Source organism: Schistocerca cancellata, chromosome 5, assembly GCF_023864275.1.
Source record: "Schistocerca cancellata isolate TAMUIC-IGC-003103 chromosome 5, iqSchCanc2.1, whole genome shotgun sequence".
NCBI classification, from domain to species: Eukaryota; Metazoa; Arthropoda; class Insecta; order Orthoptera; family Acrididae; genus Schistocerca; species Schistocerca cancellata.
In genome coordinates, this window is record NC_064630.1 from 59,190,001 (window position 1) to 59,211,895 (window position 21,895).

The 21,895-nt window shown below is 39.6% G+C and overlaps 1 protein-coding gene across 1 annotated transcript in view; it reads right to left on the reverse strand.

Moving 5' to 3' along the window:
* Positions 1–2,407: 2,407 nt before the first annotated feature.
* Positions 2,408–21,895, reverse strand: part of LOC126188364 (puratrophin-1-like) — a 1,249,514-nt gene continuing 1,230,026 nt past the window's right edge. Inside the window, exons 13-25 of the mRNA XM_049929962.1 lie at positions 21,209–21,412; positions 11,809–12,213; positions 8,920–9,179; positions 8,266–8,409; positions 8,114–8,189; positions 7,783–7,956; positions 7,592–7,681; positions 6,561–6,782; positions 5,723–5,866; positions 5,418–5,631; positions 5,195–5,311; positions 4,123–4,332; positions 2,408–3,816 (exon numbers count right to left, since the gene is read on the reverse strand). Of these exons, the coding sequence (XP_049785919.1) occupies positions 3,575–3,816; positions 4,123–4,332; positions 5,195–5,311; positions 5,418–5,631; positions 5,723–5,866; positions 6,561–6,782; positions 7,592–7,681; positions 7,783–7,956; positions 8,114–8,189; positions 8,266–8,409; positions 8,920–9,179; positions 11,809–12,213; positions 21,209–21,412 (2,502 nt within the window). The 3' untranslated portion in view covers positions 2,408–3,574. The remainder of the gene's footprint in view (positions 3,817–4,122; positions 4,333–5,194; positions 5,312–5,417; positions 5,632–5,722; positions 5,867–6,560; positions 6,783–7,591; positions 7,682–7,782; positions 7,957–8,113; positions 8,190–8,265; positions 8,410–8,919; positions 9,180–11,808; positions 12,214–21,208; positions 21,413–21,895) is intronic.

Consider the following 21,895-nt stretch of genomic DNA (forward strand, 5'->3'; position numbering starts at 1 on the left):
CTGTTTTCAGGTTGTTGGTGTAATGGTTCAAGGATTCCGGACTGGAGCAGATTCGTTTGCCACGAAGACCTAGGCTGTAGGGAAGGGACCGTTTGATGTGGAATGGGTGGCAGCTGTCATAATGGAGGTGCTGTTGCTTGTTGGTGGGTTTGATGTGGACGGACGTGTGAAGCTGACCATTGGACAGGTGGAGGTCAACGTCAAGGAAAGTGGCATGGGATTTAGAGTAGGACCAGGTGAATCTGATGGAACCAAAGGAGTTGAGGTTGGAGAGGAAATTCTGGAGTTCTTCTTCACTGTGAGTCCAGATCATGAAAATGTCATCAATAAATCTGTACCAAACTTTGGGTTGGCAGGCCTGGGTAACCAAGAAGGCTTCCTCTAAGCGACCCATGAATAGGTTGGCGTACGAGGGGGCCATCCTGGTACCCATGGCTGTTCCCTTTAATTGTTGGTATGTCTGGCCTTCAAAAGTGAAGAAGTTGTGAGTCAGGATGAAGCTGGCTAAGGTAATGAGGAAAGAGGTTTTAGGTAGGGCGGCAGGTGATCGGCATGAAAGGAAGTGCTCCATCGCAGCGAGGCCCTGGACATGCGGAATATTTGTGTATAAGGAAGTGGCATCAATGGTTACAAGGATGGTTTCCGGGGGTAACAGACTGGGTAGGGATTCCAGGCGTTGGGGAAAGTGGTTGGTGTCTTTGATGAAGGATGGGAGACTGCATGTAATGGGTTGAAGGTGTTGATCTACGTAGGCAGAGATGCGTTCTGTGGAGGCTTGGTAACCAGCTACAATGGGACGGCCTTTCGTCTTTCCCTCTCCTTCCCTCTTTCCTGATGAGGCAACCGTTGGTTGCGAAAGCCTGAATTTTGTGTGTATGTTTGTGTATCAATCGACCTGCCAGCGCTTTTGTTTGGTAAGTCTCATTATCTTTCTTTTTAGATATATTTTTCCCACTTGGAATGTTTCAATCAAAGGAAAATCTCTTACTGAAGTGGTCTTTCTGTTAGTGAAATGAAAACTAAATGAGAGGCTGGAAGAGAAGGCATTGAAATCACTCCTTGAAAACTGCTTGGCTCACATACTGCTAGAGTATTTGCTTCTTAATTGTCACAATCAGTAAACTTGACATGAAACTCGAAAAATTTCCAATTTACTGATTACAAACACTATTTTTATTTTCAGAACTAGTAAAACCCTTCCCCAACAGGCATTAACCACATAGCAGCAACAGCAGATGAAGGGAACAAAAAGAGTTGTCTTCTGGACTAGATCCTTTATGGCTACCACATAATATTTTGGTGTCAACAAACACTGGTCAAATTCACAAACAAGGACAGGGCATTTAGTGATGGTCAGGATCTGCAGCTGCAGCTGCAGCACAAACATTAAGCTGTTAGTGTGGTCAAGAGAGCTTTGGCAGCCACAAACTTATGGAACTAATTTGAATAGAACTACAATGTTTGCATTTAACAATAAACAACATTTACTTTTTATTTTGAAACAGTAAACATTTTATAACACAAAGTTTTTTCAATGCTCTGCTTTATAGTTTTTGTCATGATCCATTTGGACTGGCTGATAACTGGTGAGTGCAGCTTACACAAGTTCACTTACGTATTCAACAGCTAATTTACATTAATATTCAAATTTTATGCACTTTAAAGTAGAGAACAGTGATTCACACATGTAACTGGGCACAAACTAAATAAGTCTCTTGTCACACAATTTTTTTAGTTGTGTTTCTTCTGCAACTTCTCCCAAACTCAATAGTTGAACCCCACTTCGATACTCTCAGTTTCTCCTTCTTCTTGTAGTTCCAGTACCTCCAAATACAAAGCTGCTAAATGCTATATAATAGATGGTGAAACGAGACAGCCTTTCCCCACAAAACCAGCAGCAAGTGGTTCTTTTGGTTTGTCAGTATATTTGTTGTCTGTAGGAATAGTGTAAAACCTGCCTTAAATTCTCCAGTATTTGTGTGTAATGTTTCACTGTAGGCTGATACTAGTGATTGTAGATACCTGTAGCCATATATCAGAACTCTGAGCTATTGGTATTCTCTGTGCATAAGCTGAAGAAACAAACATACTTTCTAGGATTGTGTCATACGCACTGTATGCAATCAATGTGCAGCCTGTACAACTACTGTCACAGAAAATGTTCTTCAGACAAAGAAACTAACACTAAACAACTTTTTAACCTTTACAACATCGCACTAATGAGATTTTACCAAATTATCTTACCCGTCTGAGGATTCTGCATTATGCCATTTTTCAGAATTCAGTTTCACATAAGTGGAAGAATGTATTTCATTTGAAAACACTTCACACTACTGGATTAGTCCTATAATAGTAATCAGCAGTAACATAACTAAGATATTAGTAACTGAAAACTAGGAGACACTGCTATAAATACAAACTTTTATTACATTAATTTACAAAGACTCTTTACTTATTTTTTCCTGTCTGACAGCAGTCAATACAGTACATAATGGCTTGCTCATTGTTCAACAGCATAGTCATCTCATAAAAATAAACTTTATAAATTTTCTAAATTTTAAAAGCTGCCAAATCAAATTAATTATCACATTTCTAATTGGTGAACATAATTTATAGTACTGAAAAATCATTCTGCTTTTCATGTAAACTGCACATTCAACACAGTAAAACAGTTGTTAGCAGTCATTATGACTGCAAACTGGACTCAATCCAACTGCAGGCACTAAATACACTGAATAAAAGTGTCTGGAATTACTCATGTAGGAAATGTTGAATTATCAAAAATATATTATGTATGTATATTTTTACTGTTAGTATTATACTTGAGCTTAAGTTTAACTATTCAAAGTTATATTTATTCTTCAAAATATATTTAAGGCAATTGGATACAGATTTAAAGACTTTTCATACCCATATTAAATGAATCAGTTTTGGACTTGTTAACTGCCTAAAATTACATCAACATAAATTTTATGTTGGGAAATTGTGCTAATGAATAAAAATTTCATTTAATGCCATAAGGTCATAAAAAAATTTGACAAGCTTTATATTGGGGAGGTTGGGGGGGGGGAGGGGGTGAGAGAGAGACAGAGACAGAGAGAGAGAGAGAGAGAGAGAGAGAGAGAGAGAGAGAGAGAGAGAGAGAGAGAGGCAAATATGCATCCTGTTTAAAAATAGATTGAATTTGCAGCTTCTTTTTCCTTTAAAAATGTCAGCACTGTACAAAAAGCACAGTTTAGCAAAGTTTATTAATAAATACTGTGTTCAAGGAAGTCCTGTACACATTTTCCATTTGTGTATTTACAGTAGTTTTAATACTAATATAAGTACATCATTACATTCTGATATTAGAAAATTAAACATCTGCAATGTATGAATTGTACACAAGTTATTTCACTTTTACAGTGAATCTTAAATACACTGTTATAATGAAGCAGTCCTGCACTACATGAGTGTTTATGCACACGAGAACTAGGTGACAAGCACCAAAAACACACACACGCTCTTTTAAAAATGTTTTGAATAGTTTGAGGAAAGTCAATAAATGAAGTTATGTTTAGTAGAGCACCTCATTTCAAAGTTTTACTGACATTTCATCAGGAACAACACCAGAGTCTGGTGACTGAAGTTCTGTTGTTTCTTGTCCCTTCACTTGAACACCTTCAAGACAGGTTTTAAGATCTTCTGTAGGTGATACTGGCGACAATGAAGAATCAAGTGAAACAGATGTAGCTGAACTGTTTGACCGTTCTACATGCCAGTGACTTGCATCTGCATCCTCCGAGCCCAATGACATATCTGCTATGATCCCACTCTCTGTAAGAAACAATAATTCATATGAAAAAACAGTTTGTGTAACACATTACAAGTTATAAACAATAACAATTCTTTGTGCTTTAGGAATTTTCTTAAAAATTAAGTCACTGAAGGGTGTAAATGGAATCATTTTCTTGTAGTACTTTACATGAAGCTTACACTCAAAATGGGAGGGAGGGGGGGTGCGGGGAATTCTACAGATCTACTCTCCAATTTAACCCTGTTTCTGATGTGACATACTCAACGTAACAAAATTGCTTCCTCTGACTACCAATAAATCAGCAAACATAATTATTTGACACTTACCAGTAGAACACTGGCTGTGCAGTGTTGTGGAGCGATGGTGAGCCCTTGGGCTGTCTACAGACTCAAAGCCCAGGTGCAGCGTCCCATGGCTGCTGTTACTGCCAGCAGATGATGATGAACTGCTCACTGAGATTATAGAATGTGGCCGCTTGTTATTGCGCGAGAGCTCTCCTGGTGCCACCGTGATAGAGTTGCGGAATCGCGGGGCAGCTATGTAGGTAACACAAAACAATATTCAAGTTATTTGTTCCAGTAAACAGTTTATAATAGCAGACAAAGACTTGAGGCAATATTCCAATACGAAAAGCCAATTAATACCTTATTGTTATTTAATTATATATTTTTGATGATGTACTGAAAAAGTTCATTAATAATTCTGCTTTGCTTTGTTCTTAAAGCAGTTGTATCAAATATATTGTTCTGCGTATGTTTCTCACAAAATAGTTGTGTTTTGGATGGAAAATAAATCTGTTTTTTAAAGATACTGTTCCAGCTGCTACAAATATCAATGAATAAGTTATAGAAGAAACGTCTTTCTCAGGCATATGTACACAAAACATTATGTATGTCAGGGGCACCCAACCTGCAGCCCAAAGCAAGTATTATATGATCAATAAAAAAACCTGTCTACCAAATGAATTTATTTTATCTGCTGAAATTTTTGAATTCTTGTCATTTTGCAGTTCTCTACCAACATCGTACAGATGCAAATTTGAATTAACTAAATTTTTTGACAAAGCTATTGGCCTTTTAATGATGAAACTAGCATTCTGCAACATTCTCAATCTTTCCTTAGCTGGTATTTATCTAACCATTATGGTCTGTCACTGGTACTACAGGTAAAATATGCAGTTTTTTTGTTCTTCAATTTCTATAAAATACTACCAAATGAACATGAAATGTTCGAATTATTCTTCTTCAATATGTAATAATTGTGCCATATTATTGTCAAAGACAGCCCATAAGTGTCTAATCAGAATTATAATTATGTGTGAAAATTCTACCACAAGATTTAATTCCATATAAGTTAATTTATCAACTGCAGAAGTAAATTTCAATGTCACACACTTACTTTTGCTCAACTGTGCAATGCTGATGGACCTGTCATTAATCTGATCTGCGCTTGGCCTGATGTCTAAACATGGTTTGTTTCCAATGCCCATGGAAGACATTTCAGCGAGGCGCATCTCTGTAAACAGAGATTTCTTATAATCATCTAATTATGAAACTGACATACTCATACAAACTAAATTTAGAGAATTACAGTTTCTACAGACTATCACAATTAAACACACCTCTATTTCTCAGCGCCTGTTTCCATAGAAGTTTTGATATCTCTTCAGTCCATGCTTGTTTAATTTCTTCAGACATGGACTGCAATGTGAAGGTGTCATTTGGTTTTCGTTTCCTAAACCATATTTCAAACTTGGTTGGGCTATCTCCAATCTTAGCTGTTAGTCCAATATCTGTCATTTTAATGCTATTCTTGTAGATATACAAGTCCAAATTCTGCAATAAAAAATTGTCATTAATATTAAGAAGAGAAGCAGTTTAAAACAAATTAAGGAATGCAATTCAAAATAATTACGTAAATAAATACCTTCCTGTCAGGAAACCGCCTTGCTTTACTAAAGAGGATAAGTTCTTCAAACAGAAAGACATGTCGAAGGCACTTCTTTCCTTTTCCCTGCCAAACTAGGAATTCATTTTGACGTAGTAATCTTCCTTGTTCTTTCACATTCACCTGAAACAAACACATAATTAAAAAGCTGCAACTTACATTAAAGAAATGAAATATATCTAAAGCTAGTTTTTACTTCATTATTTATTGAGAGTCCAAGACTAATAATGTGTCAAATATGTTTTCAAGTATTAAAAATTTTCCACCACATATGAACTTTCTGTTGTGGCCTTTTTTATGTTGCGAATCTGAAGTTCTGGGGTAATTCCTCTGTCAGTCTTTGGATTCCCCCTCCCCAACTTATCATTTCACTCACTTCTGGCAGTCATTTGTATATGCGCAAAACTTCAGGTTGCACTACGGTTTGGAATCTTAATTAAACTGCAATTCCATGTATCTTGCAGTTTCCATGTGAGTTTAAAGGTTGGAGGAAGGGAAGGGCGTAGCACCTCTATTCTGACCATTGCCAGTAAAACACTGTGGTGGTGAAATCAACCTTCAGGTTGGCTCAATTTATTGTAGCATCTTCTCCGATACTTATAACATTCATTGGTGTCACTATTATACATACATTTATAAATAGTATTTACATGGAAAAAATTAATTTCTTTACAGCTGACAACGTGTAGAATTTTACTGCTGTCATAATAAATATAACTGTTAGTATAATGTTCTCTAAATAACAAGCAGTATGAAAGTACTGACATATTTATAGGTATTTGTATCAAAAGATTTGCCTATAATTTACAATACTTACATCACAATCTCTAAGAGAGTCCATAGCCAGAAGATCATTTCCGTGACGTAGCTGGAAACGAACCATCTGTTCAGCTGCGCGGATATCAGCAATCTCACTCTCTTTGTCAGGATATGCTTTCATTAGCTGCTGTAGCAGTAGAGCATACTTTCCCATTCGCTGTACTGGTTTAAGTAGATAGCTAGCCAAATCCATTTTATCACCTAGCTCAAGCTGCTTACCCTGAAATCAACCACAAAAATTTTATGTTAGATCTAGTAAAAAAAAAATAAAAAGAAAAAAAAAGAAATCCACAAGACAAATGTCATTTTATGCAAGGCAGCATTCCTTCTCTTCTTGCATTAACATTTTTACTTTTCATGGTATATGTGATTTTCAATCTCCATATCAATCACGTAGAGCCTGCACAAGCTATATTAAACTGTAGTCTAGAAACTGTTGTGATAAATAAAACAATGTAAATAATGTGTAAAATAAGGGAAAGGCAACCACTCATCTACAGCAGATCAATGCCTAGAGCACAGTGAACTGTATCACAAAACAGCATTCACACTAGCTTTCAAACATTAGCTCTTTTTCCAGCAAGTCTTGCTGTGGCCTAGCTCTTTTTCCAGCAGTAGTATTGCTGTGGCCACGGAAGTATGTAATTTTGCTTGAAAGTTAGCGTGAATGTTGTTTCCTGTTGTGTGTTATTGTGCTCCACATATCAATTCACTATAGGTGAGTAGTTGCCTTTCCCTTCTTTTTTATAGATTTTCATCACTGTTATAAATGTAAATAATTTAGGAGTAAAGGTAACAAGTCTTAATAATTTAGGAGTAATGGAAACAACAACTCTCATCTTTACTCCTAAATCATTCACATTCCAACATAACTAGCTGCTTAATTTGAACAAATAAGGTTACATGAATTACTTAAGACTGATGCACAGTTACAACACATTATAGATTTAATAAGCAAGTTCCTCTTCAAAAAATCAAAATTAATCTTAGAATGTTTACCCTACATCTGAGAATAAAATATATTTTTACCTTAAAGAAGGAAGTTCCATATTCCGACATAAGAGAATCTGACTTTGGTTTGTTTTTGTTATATAGTGCATACAGGTAAAATTTCTTCTCCTGAAATGAGTACACAAAATTTCATTAAACAACATCACTGGCAAAAATCAGAGCTTACACACAAAACAATTAAACACAACCCTAAATTTGTAGCAACTTACATGTCGAAGGAAACTCTGCCCTACAAGTAACGGGCTGTTTTCACAGCGTTCCAGTTCTTGCAGAAAGTATTGGCTATGAAATTCAAATATCTTTTCTATATTGCCAAAAATAACATTTCTCTGTCCTCTTAGTGCTTGTGGAATATCTTCTCTTAGAAGTTCTGGAATGTAGTTCTGTAATATTTTTACAAATGTTGTTAAAGCATGTTCAACATCACAATACTCTCACATATATGCAAGTTTCAAGGATTATACTTCATAAAACACATTCACTCAGTGTCATAAAAACAGGATAATTCTTCCTGTTCTGCTAGAAATTTGAATGTATTACCTGAATAACGTACTCCAAAGATTTAACGTAATCTCGTTCAGTCTGTATCATCTCCCTCATTATTAACAACAATGTTCTGGAAAATAAAAGTTATGTTAATTTATTTTGATATTAAGCTGTCAGAGAAGAGAAGTAACATGAAAGGTACTTACTTCTGTGTCTTCAGCTCCTTAGCTGAGTCCGCCTGGATGTTTAAATTAGATGTGTGACAATGCAGGTGACTGTTCACAGGGACTGGTGGCATTGGTTTACTGCCACTTCCACTAGAATTATCATGCTCTTCCAAGTCCTCTGCACTATAATAATAAAAAAAACCCACATAGAATGAAAAACAAACACACACATGATGGACGGGGGGAGAGGGGGGGGGCAGGGAGCATGAAAACTACTGCCCTCAAGTGAGACCTTCCTTACAACTAAGCTCTTGCATGAAAATCAGTTTCTAACAAAACAGGCTTTTCAGGTACTTGTGGAGTTGTGGGCAAATATAGCAATTTCTGGGTTTTTCAGTTTTTTTTCTGATATTTTTTACATATGCCACAAAACTGCATAAGTGAAGAGCGAAAAACTGCATTTTAGGCTGTGTATCATGCTAAACTTATACACCCCCTTTAATGGCTGGGTAAAGGAAGGAGGCGTACCTCCTTTGTGCATATCAAAGTAATGACAAGTGTAACATTTTGAATAACTACTTTATTTTAAACAACCTGAAAATCTGACTCATGCTATGCTCTTTATTATTAATTGTTTGTTCACATTTTATAATGTCAGATGTTCTTAACTGAGAAACTGCAGAAGTTACTTACTTCTTTGGGCAGCCATCACTGCCATCTGTTGTGCTGCCGCCACCTGAGTAGCCACATTTATCATCTCCACCGGTACAGGAGACACCCTCGTCTTCAAAACTCTCCACAGGGTACTGCCAGGTACAGGCTCGCCTCAGTGGCCTTTTCCCCACAAACTGCTGGGGATGGTCAGTCTGCTGGTGGTCGCAGCGGGTACATTCGTCTTCCGCTATGGTGGCAGACACACTGCTTTCTTCATCTTTGTTACCATCCTCGGAACCCTGTTCGTGAATGAATGGACATATATTATCACAGCTGAGAGTTTTCAGTGCTCCATAATATGAATTACAATTTTAATGGTTTAAGTGAAGTGTATGACCAGTTCTTTGATAATTTTGTGACAGATGTCAGATTCACATATTTTTATAATTATGCGCAAATAGCTGAAAAACCATACTTTAAAGTAGGCCCCTAACACCCTTGCTGTTTCTGATAGATGGAATATAGTGAGCAATCTCACACTTCCATTAACTGTCCAAGATATGGTTAATAATTCAAGGATTAATGCTTAAATTCCCAACTGAGTGTAAGGGACAAGTATATCTCGACCCGTGATTTTTGTAATGCATGAGCCATCTGTTGCTCAAAACGGGACAATGTATAGATATCTCGCTATCTGTTTGTTGACAGGTGCTGGCTTCTATTACCAACTTCCAGAATCACTCTGAGATAAGGGGTAGCAAACATAAGAGCTTCCGTCTCAACTAAACTGAACCAATGTGTGATCTTTTTGTCTTTAGGTTTGTATATGAACTCTCTTGGTTTTGAAGCTTGCTGTAATTCTGATACAAACGTGTCATGTTTTTTCAGTGCAGAAGAATTTTTAAAAACTGCTTACGAAGAATTCAATGTTTCTGGAAAAGAGGGAGAAATATCCGAGGGTAGGTCTGAGGGAGGTCAGTCAGCTACAACTTTTCATCACTAACATTGTTACTGCACTTACTGCTGCTGTCATTACAATTAAATTATGTTTTATTTGTCTTACTATCATCTGTCTAGCTCATAAATCTGATGATGAAGCAGCGTCCCACATGTATTTCCAGATTCATTCAGAGAACACAAGAAATTAGAGGGAAATCAAGCAGGAAAGAAACAACCTGGTATTGCCCTGATTTTAACATACCTCTCTGCATGCCAAAATGCTTCAAATATTTCCATACAGAAGCCAGTTGCTGAGTTAAATTGCTCAAGAATTAACCTTGAACTTTAAACTTCCTGGCAGATTAAAACTGTGCGCCGGACCGAGATTCGAACTCGGGACCTTTGCCTTTCGCGGGCAAGTGCTCTACCTACTTGGTAGAGCACTTTCCCACAAAAGGCAAAGGTCCCGAGTTCGAGTCTCGGTCCGGCACACAGTTATAATCTGCCAGGCAGTTTCATATCAGCACACACTCCACTGCAGAGTGAAAATCTCATTCTGGAAACCTTGAACTTGTTTTTGTCATCATTATTGTAAAACTAAAACAAATGTGAAAAATAAACTCTGAAGCTTGGCCTTTTTTTAGTGAGTACTATACCTGAAGATACATAAACACAAGTGCATCAGTAACATTTTAAACAATGGCTTGCCTCAAAGAGTTAATTATTAACATTTGCATTCCAGAGCATTACAGGTTTCATAAGTGAAAACAGAAATAAAAACAGCGAAAAAACTTTGGCCTGGAATATTACTGTCTGAAATATAACTGTGTTCCTAGACGACCAGCAAAGATGTGTCAAACTGCCCTGTACAGCAGTCAGATACCAACCTGTCACCCTCCATACGACCAGGAACAATGGTCAGGGGTGCCATTCATTTCACAGCACCTTACAGGACAGTGGTATGTTGACTGTATTCTATGCCCTGTTTTGTTGCCCTTCGTGGTAATCCATCCTACGCTTACATTTTAGTGAGATAATGCCCACTCACACATGGAGAGAGCTTCTACTTGTTGTCTTTATGCTTGCCAAACCCTGCCTTGGCCAGCAAGGAGCTGTATCTATCTCCGACTGAGAATGTTGGGAGAATTATCAGCAAGGCCCTCCAACCAGCTTGGCCATTTGACCATCTAAAGCACCAACTGGACAGAATTTGGCACAATATCAATTGATGCCAAGTTAAACTATTAGTTGCAAAGGGCCAGAGGTGGACCAATGCATTACTGACTTAATCAATTTGTGAAGCTCTCTCTATTGAATAAATCATCCAATTTTTTCTGAAATTGTAACGATTTGTTTGTCCGCAAATCTACTGATTTCTTAAACAGTCTGGTAATTCCTTAATGGTCTCTCTCTCTCTCTCTCTCTCTCTCTCTCTCTCTCTCTCTCTCTCAGTATATTTGTCCACTGTGATCACGATCACTCATACATAATTTGCCCTGTCTAGCTCATAAATCTGATGATGAAGCAGCGTCCCACATGTATTTCCAGATTCATTCAGAATGTTGGGCTTTGTTAGCCGAATAATGGGCTTTACCACATCTACAAATGTCCACAAATAGCTTATAGGAAAATGCTAAAGAGTTAAACATATTTTCACACATCAATTTCCTACAGCTCAGTCCTGTCTAGCAACTGTTGGACTATTCAGAATAGTGCACAAACTCTGAAAGAGCCTCCCCTATATTCCCTTCAATAGATGTAGGTAGCACTGCAGACAGCAGAGCTCCAAGAAGGTGTACCTTCAACTTACTGTATCATCTTAATCTCGTGAAAGTGTCAGGAACGTTGCAAATTAATTACTTGTACACTAGCAGGTGGTGATAAGAACATGACTAGGTAAGCTCAGATTCTCAGACATTTGATCACTAGATTTGGGCTGGGAAAACTTTCCCAGCTTGCAGAATAACTTAACACTTTAAAGGCTCTTACCTCCCGCTCCTCTTCACGGATGCCATTAAGGCGGCTGCCAGAGGCACTTGCGCCACTCGTGCTGCTGTTGCCACTGCCGGTGCCACTGGTAGCAGACGAGGCGTAGTCCGGGGGTGGTGGTGTGGGGTCACAGCAGGAGCAGGCTCGGCCCTCAGCGTGGTGGCTGCATTTGTAGATGTACGGGAAAGCACCCAGCGAGCGGCGCCGTCCCGAGCTGCAAGGTGTCGTGCTGCTGGCGGAAGTGCCGGTGGTGGGAACTGCAGCTGTCACCAGCTGATCTAGCCCCAGCAGCAGTGCCTCATCGCCGTCGGCATCCTCTGCCCCTAGATCGCGACGCATGCGCACCAGCCGCGTCTGCTGCTCACGGATCAGCTCCATCGTCTCTTGACACCGCGCCTGTGCCACCTGCACCACACGATTCACATGCCATAAGCAACTTTCTACAGAGGTATATTACAGTCAGTCAGTTTGGGGGGCGGCTGATAACAAAAACAGTAATAATTTGGAGAAAAAACTTATATCATCATTTGATGAAGCAAATCTAAGGGCAGGCCATGGAGAGAACTGGCATATTGGTCTGCACATGACAAATGGCAGGGCTGAATGACTGTTTTCCAGGAAGAAAGCTGACATTGCTAACAAATGCCAGTGACAGGTCAGGCACCCAGAAGTTTTAGTGAAGCATTACAATGCAAACAAAGGGCACATTTGCCGTTATATATTTTTAACAGATGGAATAAGAACTGAACGGCAACTAACATGTAGCTCTGCTGCAGCAACCAGGAGGGTAATACACCAAGCAATATACACAGGAATCATTAAGATATGTTAATTTGGTGAGTAAGAATGTAATGTTTACTGGTCACAACACATGCAAACATTTACAGTGGACATTTCATTTACAGTGGACTACAAATCAATTGAGTTAGTTCACATACATGAATCATTCCAGGACATTTGATAGAGATTGGGGGGGGGGAGGGGGGTATTATTTAGTAAGCAGAAACAAAATTCATCAAATTATTTGTCATAACTATGCCTTCACATAAGGTATATTTGAGGGCATGATGTCTTTTGATGGACACACAGACATCGATATGCTCCCAAGTGAAATAACTAGAAGGTCTATACATAGTGTAATCCTTGTTACTAATTAACACCCTTATACCTGTGCAATGTGAGATTATTTCATTGTAGAAAACAATATCTGATCACACAATGCTCATCTTACAGAGAAATAACTTAAACAGCATACGATTCTATGCATAGGAAGGATCTGACCTAAATCCCACAGAGCATGTTTGGAATGGTCTCTTTGAGAACATATTCAATAGAAGATAGCCAGCCAGGGGTTGCACAAATATATGGAAACACCAAAAACACAAGACGTTACTGTGCCTAATACGGTGTGGGAAATTGCTGGAGTTCCTAACAGCTTCCAGTCTTTGAATGGATAAATACAGGTCCTGTATTGTTTTCAATGGAATCTGCAAAACAGTGGCAAGTTCAGGTAACTTGATGGAGGTGGAAAGTGGCCACTAACCCTTCTGTCCGAAGTGGACCACAAAGACTCAATATTATTGACATCTAGTGACTATGGTGGTCAAGAGTGCATGCGACAAATCATCCTCTCACAGAACCAGTCCTGGACGATGCAAGCTGTATGAACAGGGGGCATGTTGCCTCTGAATGCAGCATCACAATGGGAACAAACACTGTACAATTGGGTTGGAGCTGATGCGCCAAAATCGTCACTTGAATCTTGGCAGTAATGCGGCCTCACAGAGTACTGATGAGCTCATCAGGATACCACAATATGGCTACCAAATCCTCATTGAACTGCCAACTATGTTCAATTTTGGGGCATAAACTCTGGTTGAAGTTAAAAGTGTAAAAAGTAGACTCATCTTACCAAATGACTTATGGCTACCACATCAGAGTTTCCTGTTGCTGGCATCTGAACCACTGACAAGTGGTTTTGAAATTCCAACTTTCCCTGCAATTCCCTGCTTATGGAGCTCCCTTTATGTTACTTCAGTGCTCACAGCATTCACAAATACAGCATTTAGTTTTGCGCGACTTTTCCATCTCTTGTCTTTTTTTTAAAATTATTATTATTATTATATCACAGTCTTCGTTGATGACCACCTGTCACAATCACTCAACATACACTTTTGTTTGCTTTGTGAATTAGAAGCTCGTGTTTCTCTGTTCTCTCTGTACACAGTATAGGAGAGGAGAGAGGAGTGTTTAACGTCCCGTCGACAACGAGGTTATTAGAGACGGAGCGCAAGCTCTGGTGAGGGAAGGATGGGGAAGGATATTGGCCGTGCCCTTTCAAAGGAACCATCCCGGCATTTGCCTGAAGCGATTTAGGGAAATCACGGAAAACCTAAATCAGGATGGCTGGAGACGGGATTGAACCGTCGTCCTCCCGAATGCGAGTCCAGTGTGCTAACCACTGCGCCACCTCGCTCGGTCTGTACACAGTAGGGGCCTATAGATCTTCTATACGGTGTCTCATGAAGTACTGGACACTTCTGCTGCCTTGATTACAGAAGCACCCACCATTATGAGCATGAACAATTTCTCCACGTTTGAATGCCCTGAGCTCTGTCATTACGCAGAACTTTGTTTAGACAATGACTAACATTTGCACTGTACTGAGATGTTATCTGTGGTCAAATACAACAGCCCAACCTGCAGTATTCATTTCTCATGGTGTTCCCTTATTTTGGTCCAACCGCTGTATCATCACTAAGAGCACCATACATTCCTGTGTGTGTTTTACTTCTCAGTATAGACACTATGGTACTACTTCTGCTATATATTAAACTTACACGGAGTAAAAGTTTGAACAATTTTTTTTTTTGGAATTGCAATTTTGTGTGTTTTCCTTGCAATATCCACACTGACTGGGGTGCTTTATGCTTGCAAAATTTATGAATTATCAATAGTTTTCTTAATTTTCGGAAATTAGTGCATAACAGTACTGGAACCAATATTACACCCTGGGGTATTCTTTCTGGCGTTCATTAGTTTTGAGATATCCCTTTAACACTTGGAATACCAACAGCAGCAGCAGAAGGTGAAAGAAACTCCTGCATAAATTTTTCTCGCCTATGTATGTTTCAGTTTAGGCTCCTGGAATTTTGTCGAAACGTTAAAATTAGTTACAGCTTACCTGACGAGCATTCAGAAAATTAAAAGTTAAATTACAATCATTTATCCCTTGAAGCAGTTCCTGTCAGTTATCTCATTTTCTAGCGTCGAGGATTGACGGCACTTTTCCAAACGTAGCTGGTGAACTACAAAGACCAATGTCAATCTATGACAGATGTAAGTTCCCCATGTAAATGGTAAGCAATCAGTTGCAAATCAACAAGCACACAGCGTAACAGAAGCAACAGTTCTTTCAAAGAACGTATCTTCCGATAAATTTTGCTGAGGTTTGGCTGTAATTTTTCCCATGCACAAAAACTGACTGAATTTTATAGCTGACTAACAGTTATGTAGCACCAAATTTATGGAAAGAAGTTATTAATAAAATAACTTATAATTTACGTAGCTTACTGATGATGCTGTATTGTGGGTTTGACAAGTCTGTCAAAAACACTAGTGTTGAGAAGTCGCCCAAAATAAAAGTCTGTAAAATTGGGTAAAGGCACGAAGGTGCCTCAGAAGTATGAGTCACTTGCGGCGGAAATGACACGTTCGGCGAAGGTCTTCAGTGCGGAGGGGGCATTGTCCAAGAGCGCTTTCCCTCAACGTAAAGTGATTGGCCACACACCAGCCACGCGTAGCCAATGAGAGACGAGGAAAAAGGCGATGTATTTTGAGCACCAAAAGTTGAAACCATTCGATAATTTTCGCAGAGTATACCTACTTAATTCGAACCACGAAGTTGCCGCCACCGCCACAACTTCGACTTTTTAATACTATTTTTCGCAACAGGTTTCGGTGACCATAATTTGAAACCTAGCCTCGAACCTAGGTTATCATCGGCTGCGAGATGAAGTCAACGAATGGGATGTCATGAGAAGCCCTGCTAAAGGAGCCGAACAATTCAGAAGACAATACTTCATAGGTCATTTGCGTCTCTTCAATTTGCAGTGAAACGTTGGCTGTAGTAATATCTCGCCATTTGTATGGGCTTGATCCTATTCCGAACGGGTTGGAGAACGGGGATAATGATCGTTTAAATGACTGCTGTAATCAGGTTAATTTTGTCTTCGCGGTCCCTTCGGGAGAGATGCGCAAGGAACTTTAATATATCTCAACATTCCTCAATACTGGTTCTTGAGACTTAGTAATTAGGTTTTTGCGGAATAATTTGCGTCGATCGTGGGGCGCCCTGCCCTTACAGGTATCTCGGGATTTCCCTGACGCTCTCCTGTGTTTCGAGCAACCTATGATCATTCGTGCTGCGGTCTTTTGAGTGCTTCAATATCTTATATTAGTCTCCTCTGGCAGGGGTGCAAAACACTTGAGCAATATAGTAAGATGGGTCGCAAGATTGTTTTGTGATCGGTCCTCTTTCTAACCTGAGTGCATTTTGCCAGTACCATACCAAAACCTGCCACTTGATTTACCTACGACTGAGGCTATGTATTCACTTCATTCCTTATCCCAAAAATTTTTAACCCAAGTATTTTTCCGAGTTGACAGGGGTTTATTGATATTAAAGTCATAAGATACATTTTTTGTGTTTTGTGAAGTGCAAACGTTTACTGTTCTTGTCATTTAAAGCAAGTAGCCGATCTTTGCGCGATTTTTAAATCTTAGCAAGACGTGACAATATTTTTGCAGCTTCTTAGATTAGATTGAGTTTTCGTTACACAGACCCAAAAATGAAATGTTTCTCGTGGGTGTTGAGCATGGCAGAACGTATAACATGAAAAAACATAGAACATTCGAATATAATTCTAATTTCCCTGATCACTTGTCACAAGATTGTCAAGGTGTGGGAATACATTATAGTAAACTGGAACTGCTAATATTTACAGAATTACACTGAGTGAAAAATAGTTACGCACTTTTAATAAACTTATCATACACAAGATACCTAACCTTGACAGGTTGTTTCATGACAGGCAACTGCATCTTTGCAAAATAGTCTGTCTATCGTTCGACGCTGTCTCCTAAAAATTAACAACAGCTGATTATAAGCGCCAGATGGTAACTTTAGGTGCTGTTTTTATGACAAGACACTATTTCTGTCGAAACCGATTGACTGTCATAGATCTGTCAAAAGTGGTCAAGACTTTCGTAAGTGAAAGAACATTCCAAATTATTGCGCGGCACAGTTTGACAATGCCAAATTTCACTGACTCTAAATTATTTCTATGCCCGCGGATGAGCCCATTCCGCGGCTGCTTCGTTACGCATGTGACCATTTACAGGCTGCTTCTGTAAAACTGACAGTTTCTATTCAGGATGTGAAGGCCTCCGATTTTTTTTTCTAATTAACTACTCACCCGAAATCGATGAAACTGGCGTTACTTCTCGACGTAATCGCTCTGCAGACGTACAAATTTTTCACAAGGCTGACGCCATGATTCCATGGCAGCGGTGAAGGCTTCTTTAGGAGTAGGTTTTGACTACTGGAAAATCGCTGAGGCAATAGCAGCACGGCTGGTGAATGTGCGGCCACGGAGAGTGTCTTTCATTGTTGGAAAAAGCCAAAAGTCACTAGGAGCCAGGTCAGGTGAGTAGGGAGCATGAGGAATCACTTCAAAGTTGTTATCACGAAGAAACTGTTGCGTAACGTTAGCTCGATGTGCGGGTGCGTTATCTTGGTGAAACAGCACACGCGCAGCCCTTCCCGGACGTTTTTGTTGCAGTGCAGGAAGGAATTTGTTCTTCAAAATATTTTCGTTGGATGCACCTGTTACCGTAGTGCCCTTTGAAACGCAATGGGTAAGGATTACGCCCTCACTGTCCCAGAACGTGGACACCACTTTTTCAGCACTGGCGGTTACCCGAAATTGTTTTGGTGGCGGTGAATCTGTGCGCTTCTATTAAGCTGACTGGCGCTTTGTTTCTGGATTAGAAATGGCATCCACGTCTCATCCATTGTCACAACCGACGAAAAGAAAGTCCCATTCATGCTGTCATTGCGCGTCAACATTGCTTGGCAACATGCCACACGGGCAGCCGTGTGGTCGTCCGTCAGCATTCGTGGCACCCACCTGGATGACACTTTTCGCATTTTCAGGTCGTCATGCAGGATTGTGTGCACAGAACCCACAGAAATGCCAACTCTGGAGGAGATCTGTTTAACAGTCATTCGGCGATCCCCCAAAACAATTCTCTCCACTTTCTCGATCATGTCATCAGACCGGCTTGTGCGAGCCCGAGGTTGTTTCGGTTTGTCACACGATGTCCTGCCTTCATTAAACTGTCGCACCCACGAACGCACTTTCGACACATCCATAACTCCATCACCACGTCTCCTTCAACTGTTGATGAATTTCAATGGGTTCACACCACGCAAATTCAGAAAACGAATGATTGCACGCTGTTCAAGTAAGGAAAACGTCGCCATTTTAAGTATTTAAAACGGTTCTCATTCTCCCCGCTGGCGGTAAAATTCCATCTGCCGTACGGTGCTGCCATCTCTGGGACGTATTGACAATGAACGCGGCCTCATTTTAAAACAATGCGCATGGTTCTATCTCTTAAAAAGAAAAAAAAATCTGAGGCCTTAGAACTTTAATGCACCTCGTATCTAATTTACATCTGAAAACACTTCTATTGTCAGACTTTTATTTCCCTGGGTATATCGTCTAAGAGCTTTATAGCTGCATATTTCACTCCTTTCTGTGCCAAAGTTGAATTCATTAAAAAGTAATGCAGATCATTTTTCCTTCAGGTGTCGTACTTGTGAATACCCCCGTTACTCTCAAACTGAGATGGATTGTTGATACATGAGGCATGGTTAACCGTACAAGTGTACACCTGTGTCACCCTGGCTATGGAGAGATTTTGTTGTTTTCATCGATCTGTCCAATATTTTTTGAATGGTCACTGTGACACATATTCACATTGCGTACGTGTTATGTTGCTGAGTGTGAAGTAGTTATGTGGAAATGGCACGTAGGAACGGCATTTTACTACCGGAAGATGTTACACAGGAGAACGGACGCTGTACCTGGACCGCACCGACTCATAGGAAGCGCCTGAGGGAGGCGCGGGAGGGGATTGTCCTATATATACCTGGCGCCGGCCCAACATAGTGAATGAATGTGAGAATGTGTTAACTGTAATAGGTATGAGTGTGTACAATGCATATATTGTGTGAATGTGTGAGCGAATGGGGAAAAATGATGAAAAAAAAATAATGAAAAATAAAAAAAAATAAAATAAAAATAAATCTATCATACAGCCAATGTATTTTTAAATAATTTAAAAGCAGAAGAAAACATAACCAAAAAGCTATTGTTTTAATGTCAATTTTTATTATTGAAGGCGTAGCGGCATGGCTTGAACTGCTATTTTCAGACTGGGCAATCCTTGATGCCCCAATATATTCTGCAGCGGCACCGCCGGTCCGAACATCAGCGCACCTGATGGCAACGTGGTCGATTGCCGAAATATTGTGTGCTATGCACACTCATACCAGGCTGTTCACCCGAGATTTATTTCGTTATATCCAGACAGTTTCTCTAGCAAATAACTGAGGTTCAATGTGACCCTGGTGTACAGTTCGTGTGACAATTTTAGAGGTGTACATTACTAGGATTAATATTCGCAGCTGCTGAAAGACGCCTGTGAGGTTAAGTGAGCGAGACCTACAAACAATTATGTTTACTTCCTTTGGTGCAATGGATACTTGTTAGCTATAGGAGTCATCGCTGAATATTACCTAATACATCAGTGAATGATGAGTTGCAGAGCTGGCTATTATTCCAAGTGGGAAAAGTTGCCGAACCTGGACGTTTTAGCAGTGCCATTCTATGGTTTTTCCACTTAAAAGTTTCCATCAATACGCACACCTAAGAACTGTTGGTGTACTATACTGTTAGAGTGACAGAAAGCAGAGGGTACTGCTGAATCGAGGATGGGTCAATAGCTCATCTGGCTGAGGAACAGTTAGTGTAGGTGTGCCGCAAGGTTCGGTGCTTGGCCCTTTGCTCTTTCTTATTTTTATTAATAACCTCACTCACTGTTCCAAGGGTACCATCAAATTTACTCTTTTCACAGATGATCCATCTCTTGTAATTGAAAAAAAAACCTGAAAATGATAAATGATATTGCATCATCTGCCAACTTGATGTTCCATGACCTCCATGAGCGGTCCAGATGCAACGGCCTAACTTTTAAATAAAAAATAAACCAGTTCATACATTTCCATGGGTCTCTCAAAGTTCAGGATGACTTAAGTATAAACTGCAATGATCAAGTTATACATTAAGTTTTTTCAACAAAATTTTTAAGCCTCCACATCGACAAATTAAATTGGTCTTGCCATATTTTGGACTTAAGATAAACACTTAGTTCAGCAACTTATGCTCTACGTATTATAGTAACAACTGCTAATAGTGATGCTGTTGAAGCTGCTTATTTTGGCTATTTCCATTCATTGTTAACCTATGGCTTAATATTCTGGGGTAACCAACCAATGGCAAATAACGTAAACTCAGAAAAGAGCAATTTGAATTATAAGTGGAGTTAACAGGAATCATTCATGCAGAAATCTTTTTAAAAACACGAAATATTAACAATGACCTCACAGTGTATCTTATCCCTTACGTGCTTTTCGGCTAAGAACATGTACAAAACCATTATGTCTTATCATGACTATGACACAAAAACAAAGCATGACTCATGTTGACAGAAAAACTTGAGTCTGACACAAAAGGGAGTAAAGTACTCAAGCATAAAGGGGCTTAATGCACTCCCGTCTGACAAAAAAAATCTTACCAGTGAAATGCCAAAACTTAAGAGTAAATTGATGGAATATCTTCAAGGAAAAAGCGTTTTACTCTCTTAATTCTTTAATGTAACATTGTAACTTCGATGTAATACTTTACTTGTAATATTTGCTATTGCCACTTTGTAACTTAATACATCTTACACCAGTATGGGAATTCGTGTTCAGGCAATTGGCACTATCAAATTTCTGCTAATGTATGGTTTGTAATATGGAAAATTGTAATTTATTTCATCGTTTTATACCTCTGTTTTACCACAGGAAATGCTTAAGCCTGTAATTATTAACATACTTTGTTTCTTATACACCAACTGCAATTTACATTTGTTAGCATATACAAGTAGGCTACTGTGTTAATTTATATTGTGACTCGTTCCATATCCATGCAATTCTTTTGTATACCGGATCTACGGAACACGAACAAATAAAATAGACAGGAGGCGGGCTGCTGCTCTCGGGGCTTACCTTGGCCTGCTCGAGCAGCTTGTCGTTGGCGAGCTTGCGCGCCAGCGCCAGCATCTCGTGGAAGTGGTCCTCCGCGATGGGTGGGTGCGCCATCAGGTACTGGCGCAGGTTGCGCAGCAGCTGCAGGCCCTGCTCCGCCGTCGCCGCCTCGCCAGTCTTCACGCGCGACACGTACTTCATCGTCTCCAGAGCCCACTCGTACGCCTGCAGGCACCACACCAAACAATGCACCTTTCTGGCGGCGAAGATAGTTGAAAGGTGATAGCTGAAGTTGGCGACGCTAACGAATGTGAACGCAAAATACAGCTTGAGGTAACTGACAGGCCTGTTTTGTAGCCTAATGTCTACATTCGCGCCATATTTAACGCAGTTTTCGTTACAAAAACAAAAGTGCACGGTAAATTCTGAAAGCCTTTATTAGACAATGGGAAGCTCTTGGACGAGTTCTTGCCATGCGTATTACGAACTAGACCGTATTCATATTAGGAGAAAGGAAAAATTAGGAGAAAGGAAAAATTAGGAGAAAGGAAAAATTAGGAGAAAGGAAAAATTAGGAGAAAGGAAAAATTAGGAGAAAGGAAAAATTAGGAGAAAGGAAAAATTAGGAGAAAGGAAAAATTAGGAGAAAGGAAAAATTAGGAGAAAGGAAAAATTAGGAGAAAGGAAATGGGGGCACGGAGTCAACTG